This window comes from Balaenoptera ricei, chromosome 17 (assembly GCF_028023285.1).
Source record: "Balaenoptera ricei isolate mBalRic1 chromosome 17, mBalRic1.hap2, whole genome shotgun sequence".
NCBI classification, from domain to species: domain Eukaryota; kingdom Metazoa; phylum Chordata; class Mammalia; order Artiodactyla; family Balaenopteridae; genus Balaenoptera; species Balaenoptera ricei.
In genome coordinates, this window is record NC_082655.1 from 83,018,052 (window position 1) to 83,033,859 (window position 15,808).

Genomic DNA, 15,808 nt, shown 5'->3' on the forward strand with positions numbered 1-15,808 from the left:
AGTCATTGAATCAATTACAGCATCCACTGATGGGTCATAAGCCACATTTTGAAAAAAATCAAGGATATTTATCTAAGACAAAATTGTGGGGTGATAAAATATGAACATCTTCAGCTTTACTAGAATTTACCAAATTACAAAATGGCTGTACCAATTTACATTCCAACAGCAACTATTCCTATTGTTCCACACTCCTGACATTAGGCACTGTCAGACTTTTTTTTTTTTGGCAATCTGATGAAAATGCAATATCTCATTTTTAATTTGCCCTTCTCATACAACTAGTGACACTGAGCATCTTTTCACATGCTCATTAGTCATTCAGGTTTCCCTTTCCTATCCTTCACCTGATTTTCAATTGGGCTATTTATCTTTTCTTTACTGTTCTGTAGAAGTTCTCACTATATTCTGGATAGAAGTGTAAACTGTCCTTTAAAATTTTTTTTAATGCAAGCAATATATGTACATGGTTCAAAATTCAAAATAGCATACAAGAAAAAAGTTTCCTCAATCCAGAGATAGTCCATATAAACATACATTCTTTCCATTTTTCTACACAAGTATTCTATATCCTGTTTTTGTCATTTAACAAAGTATTTTGAATATTATTTCATAAGCACATAGACCTACATCTTTCTTATACTTTACAAAATGTTTTATCAATTTTATTGAAGTATATAACTTAAGCATACTAAACTACACATATTTATTCAATTTGACCAGTTTTCACATATGTACACTCCTATGAAACTATTACCATAATCAAGATAAACATTTCCATCACCCCCAGAACTTTCCTCATGTCCCACTGTAATCCATCCGTCTCCTCCACCCTCATTCCCAATAAACCACTGATCTGCTTTCTCACTACAGAATCATCTACACCTTTTAGAATTTTATATAAAGACAATCATATAGTATATACTCCACCTCATTCATTTTAAGGGCCTGAGGCTGAACTGTAAAGGTAAAGTTACATGGACCTTGACTTTCAGGCAATGGGGTACCATTGAAAAGTCTTTCAATAAGTGAATGATAAGGTTATAATGTTTATTAAGATGAATCTAACAAAAAGATATAAGCTAAGAAATCAGTTATGAAGCAACTGAAACAGAACGGACAAAGGTGAAAGGGCGCAATTTAGGGCAGAAGTGGTGGGGATGCTGTGGTTTTGAGGCCAAATCCGCATGACCTGATAATGAACAGATTCAGGCAGTGAAAAAGAAAAGCGATGAACTAGGGCCAAAAACACATGAAGAGGATGAGCCTGGGTTAGAAGGAAGAGGGACAGGACTTCGGATTCTTAGACTTGCAGTAACTTTAGGACACCCACACAAAGATGTCATGAGGCAGCTGGAAACCCCCATGGAATTCAGGACAGCAAGGGCATTAGAAAAAGATTTAACAGTTAGAAGCTTGAAGAAAATAAGGAAAATAATTGAATCTTTGTTCCTGTATGAGGAAAGAAAGGAAGAAAAGGAGGCAGGAGTTAAGGTCATAGAGAACACTGCTATGATTAGGCAAACCACAATTCCCACATTATAGGAATGCCTCCCAATGCCTGCTTGGAGAAATCCATTTTTTGAGTCACTTTTCAATGACAACGTAGTATGTTATATTTTTAACATACATGACTATTAATAAAGACAAGTGTACTTAATGAGAAACTACAGAGAGAAGTCTTGAATTTTTAAATACAAAGTAAGCCAAGGTCTTCTCTTTTCTATGACCATATCTTTCAAAGTTCTGCCCATGTGCAAGCTTCTTCCAATATAAGAAAGCAATCTATGTAGATTCTGAGGCATTCAAACAACACCTGAATACTTTTGGTGCAAGGTTTCACAGCTGCCTTGTTTACTACATAACTTGGTCACAGTCACATAATTTTCTAACACAGTTTCCTGTCTGAAAATTGGGCATAACAGCACTGACTTCACAAGATTGTTTTAAGGCTCAAATGGAAAATGTACTGCTATATACTGCATGTTGAAACCTAATCCCCAATGTGATGGTATCTGGAAGTGAAGCCTTTAGGTGTAGCCCTCTTGAATGGGATTAATGCCCTTATTAAAAGGCCCCAGGGAGACCCCTCACCCACTCCATCATTTGAGGACACAGTGAGAAGACAGCTATGAACCAGGAAATGGATCCTCAACAGAAACCGTATCTGCTGGCTCCTAGATGGTGGAACTTCCCAGCCTCCAAAACTGTCAGAAATAAACTTCTGTTGCTTAAGCCACCCAGTCTATAGTATTTTTGCTACAGCAGCTCAAAGGGACTAATAGACTTACATAAAGCAATTAGTACAATGTAAGGCCCAGTGTATGTTCACTATACGTGCTTTGATTCTCTGTCTTCCTTGAGGGAAAAGCCAATGACTGCTGTGTTTTTGTTTTTTTTAATTATGAAATAAATATAGCAAAAAAGAAAATACACTTCTCCAATAACCCTACCACCCAGAGACACACTGTTTACTTTTTGGAGAACTATGGAGGCTTGCCACTCACTTCTTATAACTCAACTCTGTTATTCAAGAGCAACCCTGACAAGTCTGTGTCATACTGTAATTTGTAATTTTAACAAGGTATAAACTTGAATTGCAAGCACTACAAAACCTGTATGCAAGAGTTTGCTGAGTTAGTAAACTCAGTCTACCACCCGGCATCTCTACCATGCAGCATTACAGTCCTTCAAACAGAAGTGGTTATTTACAGCAGCTTTCAAAGGATAAGTATATCCTTAAGTGACAGAATATTTCCCCTAAAACAAGCCAAGAAAAAAATTTACATAGCTTAATGTTTTCAAGTTTCATCCACATTGTACCATGTATCAGAATATCATTCCTTTTGAATGCTGAATAATAGCCTGCTGTACGTGAAACAGAGCAGGACCCTGCTGAGTACCCTGCCTCTTGTTTGTAGAAAAGCTTTAGCCTCCTAGGACTTCCCCAAGTTCCAAAGAACAAATTTAATTCGAGAAGTGAGATAATGGAGAAACAAAGCAAAACAGTCAAGCAAGATAAAATAATAGTAGTTTAGCCATTAATCAAAGTGAAGGGCCTTTAGTTCTTCCGCAACAGCTATAGATAACATGCTGAGACATGTCCTTGAGCTGTTCTGCCGACACTGAAACCCCCACCAGCTGGAATAAGTGAGCTGCACGCTGACCACAAGCACACAGGCCCCAGACTGAACGGAAGCAGAAGGTTGATGATGGTGACTCCTGATTACTTCACCGCCAACCAATCAGAAAAATGTCCACAAGCTGATCAGGCACCCTGCAACCCTCTCGCTCACCCTGTCTTTAAAAACTTTTCCCTGAAAGCCTTTGGGGAGTCTGGGTCTTTTGAGCATGAGCCACCTGTTCTCCTTGCTCAGCCCCATGTTGGGGCGCCATGCAATAAACACTGTACTTTCCCTCACCACAAGCCAGTGTCAATAGATTGGCTTTACTACGCGCGGGCAAGTAGACCCAAGTTTGGTTCACTAACGTACATATACATATATGTAGATATATATACAAAAATACACATATACATACATACATGTTGAGAAATGGAATACTGACTGTGTATCAGTAAACAAAGGATGTCACAGTCATCAGTGATTGCAGCCACCAGCCTACAGGTGAGGTGGTGAGCCCTGAGGGAACTCAGGATATGAAAACACAGGATACTGGCCCCAGAGAGCTGAGGTATATATCAAAGGAACGATTTCAGTGTGCCCAGACTCTTTCATCTTCCCATACATAGAAAAGTGTTAAATTCCTTAACTTGAGATACTTAGTTTCCTTTAATTAAAAATAATCTTTTGACATTCTAACTACCTGCCTTTGGTTGCAAAACTCCTATATAACCAGGCTCCCCACCCCTCGCCTCCTCGGAGCAGTTCTCTCAGGGTTACTTGAGATGCTGCCTCCCGGGCTTGAGGTCCTAAAAATTCCCGCCGAATAAAACATAACTCTCAACTTCTATGCTGTGAATATTTTTTTAGTAGACAATATACATACACACACATTTTGTTTATTCGTTCATCTGTTGATGGATATCTGGGTTGTTTCCACCATTTGGCCATTGTGAATAATGCTGCTATGAACATCAATGTACAAGTGTCTGAGTCCCTGCTTTCAATTGTTTTGGGTATATGTCCAGAAGCAAAATTACTAGGTCATATGTTAATTCTATTTTTAACTTTTGAGAAACCACCAAACTGTTTTCCACAGTGGCTGCATCACTTTACATTCCCACCAGTAATGCACAAGGGTTCCAGTTTCTCCACATCCTCAACATTTTTTTTTCCCATTTATGGGTAACAGCCATACTAATGGGTATGTAGTAATATCTCATTATGGTTTTGATTTGCATGTCCCTAATGACTAATGATGATGAGCATCTTTTCATGTGCTGGACTGCCTGGGAAGATCGGGTTGATGGCCATGATGGAACAACAGTGAATGGATTTATCCTCCTGCCTGAAACAACCAAAAGGAAAAGAAAAGAAACGAGACGAAATACTTGAAACAATGGTTTTCAAGACATGGGGCATGAGGCAAGAAGAACACTAACCCCTGAAAGCTGGGAAACAACGAATTGAGCTCTATAATTGCCCCAGCTTACTTTCTTGAGAGAATTTCCAAACCACACCGTAGGGAGGGAGAACTGAGGTGGAACCTGGTGAGCTCCCTGAGTTGAAGAGACAGAGCTGAGAGTCCATGTAGACAAAAGTAGCTAGAGTTCACAGCACAAGAGTACCAGAAAAGCCAGAGTTGCACAGAGAACCCCAATCATCCCCCTCAAGTATACAGCAGAGTATAGTGATCAGCATGTGCATATAAAGAAACTACACTAGACCAGCGAAAGAACCGTGTGGAAGTAGTAGAAAAACAGTGCCCACTGCTCACACAGGGTCAGGAAACAGTAACTGCTAACCTGACTGGAAAAAACCCATAATTCAGAGAATTACACAGACCTCAGGAAGGTCTTGCTTCAGTAGTGGAATATAAGACTGTGTACTTCCCCAGACCCACCTAATAAATCATAAAGCAACACCTAAAAGGATGAAACTGTTTCCAGGTAACTGCACCACAGAACAAAGCCAAAATTAAAATAATTTTTTTAAAAATCCAGCACCCAACAACATAGAATTCAAAATATTTGGTACCTACTCAAAAATTTCCGGGCATGTAAAGAAGCAGAAAAATACAACCCATAATGAAAAGAAATACCAATCAATAGAAACAGACACAGAAATTACACAGATGACAGATTTACAGAAAAAGCCGTTAAAACAACTATTATACTCTTTATGTTCAAAACACAGACAAATGTATGATCGTGTTAAGGAGAGACATGGACACGATAAAATGACATCAAACTTCTAGAGATGACAAATACACTGGATAGTATTAACAGCAGATTAGACACTACAGGAAGAAAAGATTATCAAACTTGACGATATAGCAATAGAAACCACTCAAAATGAAACAGAGAGGGGGAAAAATGAGCACAGCGTCGATAATACATGACACGACATCAAGGAGCCTAATTAATATACATATAATTGGAGTCACAGAAGGAAAGGAAAAGGGAGTCAGAAAAAAAAGTGTTGAATAAAGGCAAAAAACTCTCCAAATGTGATGAAACCTTTGAGCCCATGTGAACAGGAGAGTTAACTTAGCAGACCTGAGACAGGTATCCCTAGAAAGCCCTGCTTGCAATGTTGGTCCTTGCCTACCTCTGGGAACTTAGATTTCAGGATGATTCCCACCATTCCCTAAATGATAAGAGCATCTCCCTGTGCCTAAACTGTGCAAACAATATGGCTTATGTTGAATACCTGTTTTCCACCCTGAAATCTGAAATTCTGGCACATGTTAGGCAGAGAGCTCCCCTGATAAAAACCCTTGGCACTGAGTCACCAATGAGCACCCATGGCAGACAACACTGCACATATACTGTGAAAACTCACTGCTGGAGCAGTTAAGCATCCCCTGTATGACTCCACTGGAAAAAGACTCTTGGAAGAGTGCTGATTTTACTTTTGTTTCTTTTCACTGTAATAAATCATAGCTGTGAGTATGACTGTATGCTAAGTTCTGAGTGTCTTCCTAGCAAATCACTGAACCCAGAAGTGAGCTTGGGGATTCCAGACAAACCACAGATCCAAGAAGCCTGACAAACTCTAAGCAGAAAACCACACCTAGGCATATCACAATCAAACAGTTTAAAACAAGGAATAAGAAAAACTTAAAAGATCAAGAATGAGAAGAGCTTCAGGCTTCTTGATAGCAACTCTGGAACTAGAAGACAATGAAGCAATGCCTTCAAAATTCTAAAGAAAAATAATTTCCAACCTAAAATTCTATATAAACTTTCAATCACACATTAAAGTGTGATGAATGCATCTTCTGACATGACGAGGCTCAAAAAATTATCTTCCATAAATCCTTTCTTGGAAGCTACTGGAAGATGTGCTCAATCAAAATGAGAGTAACAACCAAGAAAGAAGAGTCCAGGATAAAGTTGCTCCATGCAGGAGCGAGGTGAAGGGAATTCCCCAAAAAGATGGTGAAGGGTGACTCAAGGGTGGCTACATTCACAAAGCACAGAGGACTCTCAGCTGAAATCAGAGCGGCTAGGAGGTTGTGGGAAACAGTTCTCCATAAAAGCAAAACGAATAGAATGCTGAATGGATAAAGAAGATGTGGTATATAATTACAATGGAATACTACTCAGCCATAAGGAAGAATGAAATAATGCCATTTGCAGCTACATGGATGGACATAGAAATTATCATGCTAAGTGAAGTAAGTCAGACAAAGACAAATACCATATGATATCACTTATAGGCGGAATCCAAACTATGACACAAATGAACATATCTACAAAACAGAAACAGACTCACAAACATAGAGGACAGACCTGTGGTTGCCAAGGAAGAGGGGTCGGGGAGGGAAGGATTGGGAGTTTGGGATTAGCAGGTGCTAACTATTACATATAGGATGGATAAACAACAAGGTCCTACTGTAGAGCACAGGGAACTCTACTCAATATCTTGTGATAAACCATAATGGAAAAGAACATGAAAAAGAATACATATAACTGAATCACTTTGCTATACAGCAGAAATTAACACAACATTGTAAATCAACCACACTTCAATGAAATATTTTTTAAACTTTTTTTAAAGAACTAATAGAATGCCTGCTATGCCTGAAAATCTTAATGGGAGAACTGAACAATGGTGAAAAATTAGAGTTTTATTCATGATAAGTAAAATTAAGAGTTTTATTCATGATAAGTAAAACTAGGCAAACAAAAACCCAAATGATTAACTCCAACAAAAACGAAAAGTTGGGAAGGAAAATCACAATTAACAGTTGTCTTGTTATGAATATTATTATTCAGAATTGCATAATGCTGAATCTAATGTAACCAGGCCATGAGACATCGGTCCTGGGGGAACAGAGGGATGGGAAAGTCCCATGTGTAGCAGAGGTGAGAGCGGGTGAGGAGAAAAGTACTCAGTATTTATCCATGTTTAAAAGCACATTACAGGGACTTCCCTGGTGGTCCAATGGTTAACAATCCGCCTTCCAATGCAGGGGACACGGGTTTGATCCCTGGTCAGGGAACTAGGATCCCATACGCCGCAGGGCAACTAAAGCCCGCGAGCTGCAACTAGTGAGCCCGCGCGCCACAACCACAGAGCCCATGCACTCTGGAGCCCACACGCCACAACTACAGAGCCCATGAACTCTGGAGACCGCACGCCACAACTAGAGAGAAGCCGGTGCGCCACAACAAAAGATCTCGCATGCCGCAAATAAGACCCAACGCAGCCAAAAATAAAATAAATATTAAAAAAAGCAGCACATTACAAGCATGTTATTTAGAGAAAAGGAGGTAAAGAACAAAAGAATCCACAAAGAGTCAAAAGTGGTAGTCCCTGAGGAAGGAGTTGCAAACAAAACACCAAAGGCTGTGACTAACAAATGCCATAAACAGAATGGAAAGTTGGAAACAATTCGTTCTTACCTTAGGAAGTTCAGGTAGCGTCTCTGGAGGTGTCAAAGAACGACTGCTTGTACAAGAAGCACGGTCAGATATTTCCACCACACTCTCACGGTCTTCAAATTCATCACATGTATCTTCCCTGTCACTGTCAATCTCCCAGTCAATAACCTGGAGATCATCTAAAAAATACAATTTTAATTTTAAATATCTTTAATGTGTTTGAAATCTATTCTTCCTCAATAGTTTTAAAAGATCCATGTTGTTCAACAATTTTAAAATATATTAAAAGACAGCAGAAAGTATACTCCTACTCTTATCTATAAACATCCCATTTCTCCCAACTCTTACCCCTACCCCAGTTCTCAGGTAACTACTTCTATTAGTTGTTTTTGTATTCTTCTAGAGTTTCTCCAGCATTATTGTTGATATGGAGAAAGTTTTAATGGTCTGGATAGAAGATCAAACCAGAAACAACATTCCCTTAAGCCAAAGCCTAATCCAGAGCAAGGTCCTAACTCTCCTCAGTTCTATGAAGGCTGATACAGGTGAGGAAGGTGCAGAAGAAAAGTTTAAAGCTAGCAGAGGTTGGTTCATGAGGCTTAGGGAAAGAAGTCATCTCCATGACATAAAAGTGCAAGGTCAAGCAGTGAGTGCTGATGTAGAAGCTGCACCAGGTCATCCAGATGATCTAGCAAAGATAATTCATGATGGTGGCTACACTAAATAACAGATTTTTAATGCAGATCAAACAGCCTTCTACTAGAAGAAGATGCCATCTAGGACTTTCATAGCTAAAGAGGAGAAATCAATGCCTGGCTTCCAAGCTACAAAGGACAGACTGACTGTCTGGTTACGGGCTAAAACAGCTGGTGACTTGAAGTTGAGCCAATGCACATCGACCATTCTGAAAATCCTAAGGCGCTTAAGAATTATGCTAAATCTACTCTGCCTGTGCTCTATAAACAAAAAAAAGTCTGGATGACAGCACATCTGTTTACAACATAGTTTACTGAATATTTTAAGCCCACTGTTGAGACCTACTCCTCAGAAAAAATGGTTCCTCTCAAAATATTAATATTCATTGACAATGCACCTGGTCACCCAAGAGCTCTGGTGAAGATGTTGTACAATGGAATGAATGTTGTTTTCATGCCTGCTAACACAACATCCACTCTGCAGCCCATGGATCAAGGAATAATTTCAACTTTCTAGTCTTATTATTTAAGAAGTTCATTTTGCAAGGCTATAGCTGCTATTGACAGGGATTCCTCTGATGGATCTGGGCAAAGTCACCTGCAAACCTTCTGAAAAGGATTCTCCATTCTAGATGCCATTAAGAATATCTGTGATTCATTCAATGGGAAGAGGTCAAAACATCCACAGTAACAGGAGTCTGGAAGAAGTGGATTCTGACCCTCATGGATGACTTTGAGGGGTTCAAGGCTTCAGTGGAGGAAGGACTGCAGATGTGGTGAAAACAGCAAGAGAAGGAGAACCAGAAGTGGAGGCTGAAGATGGGACTGACGTGCTGCCATCTCAGGATAAAACTCTTAACAGGTGAGGAGCTAGCTGCTGCTTATGGATGTGCAAGGAAAGTGGTTTCTTGAGATGGAATCTCCTCCTGGTGAAGAGGCGGTGAAGACGGTTGGAATGGCAACAAAGGATTTAGAATATTACAAAGACTTAGTTGATAAAGCAGCAGCAAGGTTTGAGAGGACTGACCTCCATTCTCAAAGAAGTTCTCCTGTGGCTAAAATGCTATCAAGCAGCACTGCAAGCTCCAGAGAAACAGTTTATGAAAGAAAGAGTCGATCGATGCAGCAAACTTCATTGTTGCCTCATTTCAAGAAACTGCCACACCAACCCCAGCCTTCAGTGAGTAGCCATCAACACTGAAGCGAGACCCCTCCACCAGCAAAAATACACGACTTGCTGAATGAAGGCTCCCATGATGGTTAGCATTTTTTCTGCAATAAAGTATCTTTTAATTAGGGTATGTACATTTCTTTTTAGATACAATGCTGCTGCACACTTAATAGACTACAGTAGTACATAAACATAACTTGTATGTGCACCGGGAACCCAAACATTCATGTGACTTGTTTTGCTGCAACGTTCCCCTTACTGCGGTGGTCGGGAACCAAACCTGCAATATCTCTAACGTGTACCTGTACTTTAGAGAACTTGCTTGGTCATCAAAGAGACCCAAAGTGGAATCCAACCAGTTCTAACATGTTCAAGCCTAAGTTGTTAACTGTAAAAATAATACTGGTAATACTTACCTCTTAGAGTTATTGTGATAAACATTATGAGAAAATGTTTCTAAGAGGCTGGGAGGCTGGGACTCAGTAATATTTTTTAAAATGCTAAGTATCAATATTAGAAAAGGAGTGTAAGTTTCTTCCACTATTAAAACCCAATCTATAACAGAAACTAAATTTCTTACAAAATTATCAATTTACCTTCACTGGCCCCATCTTCTGGAGAGAAAATATTTCTGCTATAAAACCTGCCTATTCTAGAACCATGTCCATTCTCCCTCTGTGATTTAAAAATTGTTTTCTCTTCATCTGACAGATCACTTCCACTGGAACTCCATGTTATAGCTGTAAGCCCACTGGTACTCTTAGATGTGGTAGGTTCTGCAAAAGAAAAAGGAAAAATATAAAAATGGCCAAGTGATACGGTTATTGATCAAAATGAGGTTTTATACATGTTACTTTGCTAAAGTCACAAATATACAAAATTCTGATGCTAATGAAAGCAATGTCTTATTTCAAATCTTACCAACTGAAGGTCTATGTGCAACCTGGCTAAGATTCTTTGAATTAAAGCCAAATTACAAGAAGAAAAAGAAGTCAAACTGATTGAGAAAAGTTATAAAAGACAAGGAAGGAAGATGGTGGAAGAGTAAGACGCGGAGATCACCTTCCTCCCCACAGATACATCAGAAATACATCTACACGTGGAACTGCTCCTATAGAACACCCACTGAACGCTGGCAGAAGACCTCAGACCTCCCAAAAGGCAAGAAACACCCCACGTACCTGGGTGGGGCAAAAAAATAAAATAAAAGACAAGGAAAATGACTGGAGCACAAATGAAAACTCAAAAATAACCTTCAAATAATTACAAAACTATAAAACTTCGTAGAATATTTCATCAAGCCATAAGGAAAAACAAAAACACAAAACAAACCACACCAATAATTACCTGTAATAGGAATGCTTCTGTGCGCTTCCTTTGCCATGCTAGGAGCCCTGGTAACAGCAGTTTGCTTAAAATACTTAACAGCAAACTTTTTTAATTAATTAAACTTATTTTGAGATAATAGTTGGTTCACATACAGCTGTCAGAAATAACAGAGAGGGCCCTTGCATGCTTCACCCAATCCCTCCAATGGTAACATTCTGAAAAACCACAGTACAACACAGAATGTCGATACTGATACTGTCAAGATAGAGAACAACTCCATCACTGTGACGATATCTTACACTGCCTTTTAAAAGCCACCAACATAACTCCCCTCCCCACCTCAATTCCTAATCCCTAGCAACCACAAAGCAGTTTCACACTTCTATAATTTTGTCATCTCAAGAATAATATATAAATGGAATCGCCTAATGTTACCTTTTAGGACTGGCTTTTTGTGCTCAGCATAACTCCCTGGACATTCACCAGGCTGTTGTGTGTATCAACAGTCACTTTCTTTTTATTAACTGAGCAGTGTTCTGTGGTGTGGATGAACCACAGCTTGTTTAATCAGTTACCCTTGAAGGACATCTGGGTTGTTTCCAGTTTGGGGCTATGACAAATGAAGCCACTATGAACACTGTGTACAGCATTTTATGTGACTGTAACTTTCATTCTCCAGGATAAATGTCTAAGGGTGCAATTGTTGGGTTGTATGGTAATTGTGTGTTTCGTCTTGTAAGAAACTGCCAAACTGTTTTCCAGGGCGGCTGTGCCATTTTACAGTCCCACCAGCAATGTGTGACTGATCCAGTTTTTCCACATCATCAGCAGCACTTGGTGTGGTCACTACTTTTTATTTTAGCCATTCTGATAGACAGGAAACCTAGAAGGAATGGGGCGACTCTATCTCGATGGAACCAGAAGTCCAACAGAAAATTTTACTGATTTTGATCAGAAAAGGAATAGATATCTAATAAAAATCAAATTTTCTATTCCTATTGGGTAGATAGGTGAGTTATAATGCTAAAACCAAAAAAAAAAAAAAAAGAACTCTCTTAGTCACATTTCAGTATAGTGTAAGGTTAAGAGATTAGATATTACAACTCATGTTTTACAGAAGAGGAAACAGGCTCAGAAGTTAAATGACTTCATTAAATACCTATTTATATAACACCTCTGATATAGTAAACCTTGAGGAAACCAAAAAAAAAAAAAAAAGAAAGAAAGAAAGAAAACTCCTGCCCTCAAGGAATGCATGCTCTGAAAGGCAACACTAGTTGATCATGAAAAGAAAAATTAAATACTGTATTAGAGATATGTCACAGTATAATGATGACGGCACAAAAAAAGTGGATGCTCCACTTTATGTTCATCAGGAAAGGAAGATTCACTGACAAAACAATGTCTGGAAAATCAACATTTACAAAGGCACAAAAACATGAAATAATAGTAAACACTTACTGAACACTTACTTTGTTCCATGAACATCTAGAATTACTAAAGTTGTCTATCCTTCAAAATAAAAAATTAAATATAAACTATTCACAATAACCTAAGAACCCATATTGATTTAAAGAGCTAATAAAACTAAGCTGTGTACTTACTTGCCAAAGACATTATCAATCTTTTTAATTATTATGCATCTGGACAAGTAAATCAAAAAGGAAAAAGTAGAATGCTACAGACTGAATAAGTTTGTGTTCCCCTAAAACTCACATACTGAAGCCAAATCCCAGTTTTATGGTATTAAGAGGTGTGGCCTTTAGGGGGTAATTAGGTCATGAGGGTGGAGCCCTCATGAATGGAATTAGTGCCCTACAAAAGAAGCCCCAGAGAGATCCCCAGGCTCTCCTACCCTACTAGGATGCAGCAGGGAGGTGTTATGAACCAGGAAGCAAGTCCTTGCCAGACACTAAATCAATGTCCTGACTTTCCGCCTCCAGAACTGTGAGAAATAAATTTCTTTTGTTTATAAGCCACCCAGTCTACAGTATTTTTCTTATATACAATAGCAGCTTGAATGGACTAAGACAGGAAGTAAAGTTATCACTATTTTCAGATTATATAATGCATTCATAAACCTATAAATTATAGGCAACTAACTGTATAATTTATATAGTTAACCTCTACCAGGAATTTATTACTCAGTAATTCATTTTATTTGCTGAAAAGGGGTTGCCCTTGAAATCAAGGCTCATTCCAGTGAAATTCCAGGAACAACATCAGCCAGACTATGAGAATAGTTACCATGTATTTATAAACATTTCTGGGTGACCAATGTGTGCTAGGCACTGTGCTAGAACTTGGTGTTATAGGTTGAATTGTGTCCCCCCAAAACTCATTCATATGTTAAAATTCTAACCCCCAGCATCTAAGAATGTGACCTTATTTGGAGATAGGGTTTAAAGTGATATTATTAGTGTGGGCCCTAATCCAATATGACACCTGCCCTTGCAAAAAGGAGAAATTTGAACACAGAACCATACGTGCAGAGAGCGAAAACACAGTAAAGAGACACTTGGAGAAGACAGCCACCTACAAGTCAAGGAGAGAAGCCTGGAGCACATCCTAGAAGGAACCAACCCTGCCAATACCTTCACTTTAGACTTCTAGCCTCCAGAACTGCAAGATAAGAAGTTTTTGTTGTTCAAAACACCCAGTTTGTAGCATTTTATTATGGCAGCCCTAGCCCTATACTAGCCCCAGCCACCTAGGATATAAAGATGAGCAATAGAGGAGGGTCTGCCCTGAAAAAATCTATGGTCCAACAGGGAGAAAAGCACATCAAGAAATAATAATTTAAAAATTTACTAATGTGGGACTTCCCTGGTGGTCCAGTGGTAAAGAATCTGCCTTCCAATGCAGGGGACGCAGGTTTGATCCCTGGCTGGGGAACTAAGATCCCACATGCCATGGGGCAACTAAGCTCACGTGCCACAACCACTGAGCTCGCGCGCCTCAATGAGAGAGCCTGCGTGCCTCAAACTACAGACCCCACGGGCTCTAGCCTACATGCCACACTGCAGAGAAGCCCACGTGCCACAACGAAGAGCCCGCGTGCCACAACTAAGACCTGATGCAGCCAAAAAAAAAGATATAATAATAAAAAAATGAAGAATTTTTAAAAAAATGGGCAGAAGACCTGACTAGACATTTTCTAAAATAATAATAAAATAAATAAATACATAAATAAAAATTTACTAATGCCTCTCAAGGAGATTTCTGACTCCGTAACGAATAAAGATTTTGAGAACATATTTTGCAGGTTATTTCAAGAAAAAAAATAAACACTATCTTCTTTTTATTACATAGTTTCATTTTGTTTGGTAAACACATTTTTAAAAAATTCTGCCTTTTAAAGAAAATCACTAACTACAAAGGTTCCAACCTCTTTTCATTTCAAGTTTTTATCTTCTTCCACGTCCCTCAAACCTTCTGGCGAGATCCTTTGCCAACATTCATTTGCTCACTTCTCTCACCCCTTCCCTTCTCCTCCATTTCCTCCCCCTTCCTTCTCTGGTTCTCAGTGCCTTACAGGTAAGGAAATAGAGATGTGGAAACAAGGAAATGGAGTCTCCCCCTTTTTTGCACACTTTGCAAAAGTATGTTACCCCACTTCTGTTTCCCAGCTCTCATAAAAATATTACTTCCACATCCTAGAAGTTTTGTTAATAGCCTGTCTTAAACTAATACATTAGAAGTTACTATTTTTAAAATGAACCAGTTCTAGGAAATGCCTTGAGTCCCCTTTTCTATCGATTTCTATTTGTAAGCTTCTGTGAAATTATTAACAATACTTTATGTTCTTAACAAGTTGCTTATGCTGTAAATAAATTAATTATACATGGATACAAGCTCTTTCAGCCCATCAGAATCTACTGATCATTCCACAGAATAGAAAGCACAGCAGAGCAGGTTTTAGGTTGAATATATTGGCATGGGAAATCGTCTCAAAAGATCCTTTTGAAATTAAATACAAGGTAGCAGCTTATTTAATATTTCTTTCTCTCCCCAAGTTAAATTTGACTACACCAATTTTAAGTCTCCAAAAAAAGATATAAGCCACATCTGTAAAAGAAAATGATAGTTAGTTGACCCTTGAACAACACAGGTTTGAACTGCGCAGATCCACTTATACACAGATTTTTTTTGGTAAATATGTACTACGGTACGGCACGACCCGCAGTAGGTTGAATTCGCTGATGCAGAACTGCGGATAAGGAGAGCTGACCGTAAAGTTAGTTACAGGCGGATTTTTGACTGTGTGGAGGGTCAGCGCCCCAGCCCCCCTGTCAGTCATTCAAGGATCAACTATACTATTCTCTCCATACATTATATTATGACAGTTTAGAAATCAGAATTAAATTGATCTTTGAAAATCACAACATTCAGCACTAATAATATTAAAAATTAAATTCCGTAGCACCATCAGAAGACTATGATATTTTATAATACAGCGTTTAATGAATCAAAAATATTAGGGGAATTTTCTTTTTCAATTGCATAAAAAGAACCCCCTTAAATGTTAGTGAAGTAATAATATAGCTTAAAGTGTTTAGTCTCTTATTCACAGAAAGCTTCCCGATTCTGCAGGACTCT

At 38.8% G+C, this 15,808-nt stretch overlaps 1 protein-coding gene across 8 annotated transcripts in view; it reads right to left on the reverse strand.

Annotated features, from left to right (window-relative positions):
* SPIDR (scaffold protein involved in DNA repair) overlaps positions 1-15,808 on the reverse strand; it is a 358,585-nt gene that overhangs the window by 299,060 nt on the left and 43,717 nt on the right. For all 8 annotated transcript variants that reach the window (XM_059902231.1, XM_059902230.1, XM_059902227.1 and 5 more), the window contains exons 4-5: positions 10,477-10,656; positions 8,036-8,193 (exon numbers count right to left, since the gene is read on the reverse strand). In XM_059902231.1, the coding sequence (XP_059758214.1) occupies positions 8,036-8,193; positions 10,477-10,656 (338 nt within the window). The remainder of the gene's footprint in view (positions 1-8,035; positions 8,194-10,476; positions 10,657-15,808) is intronic.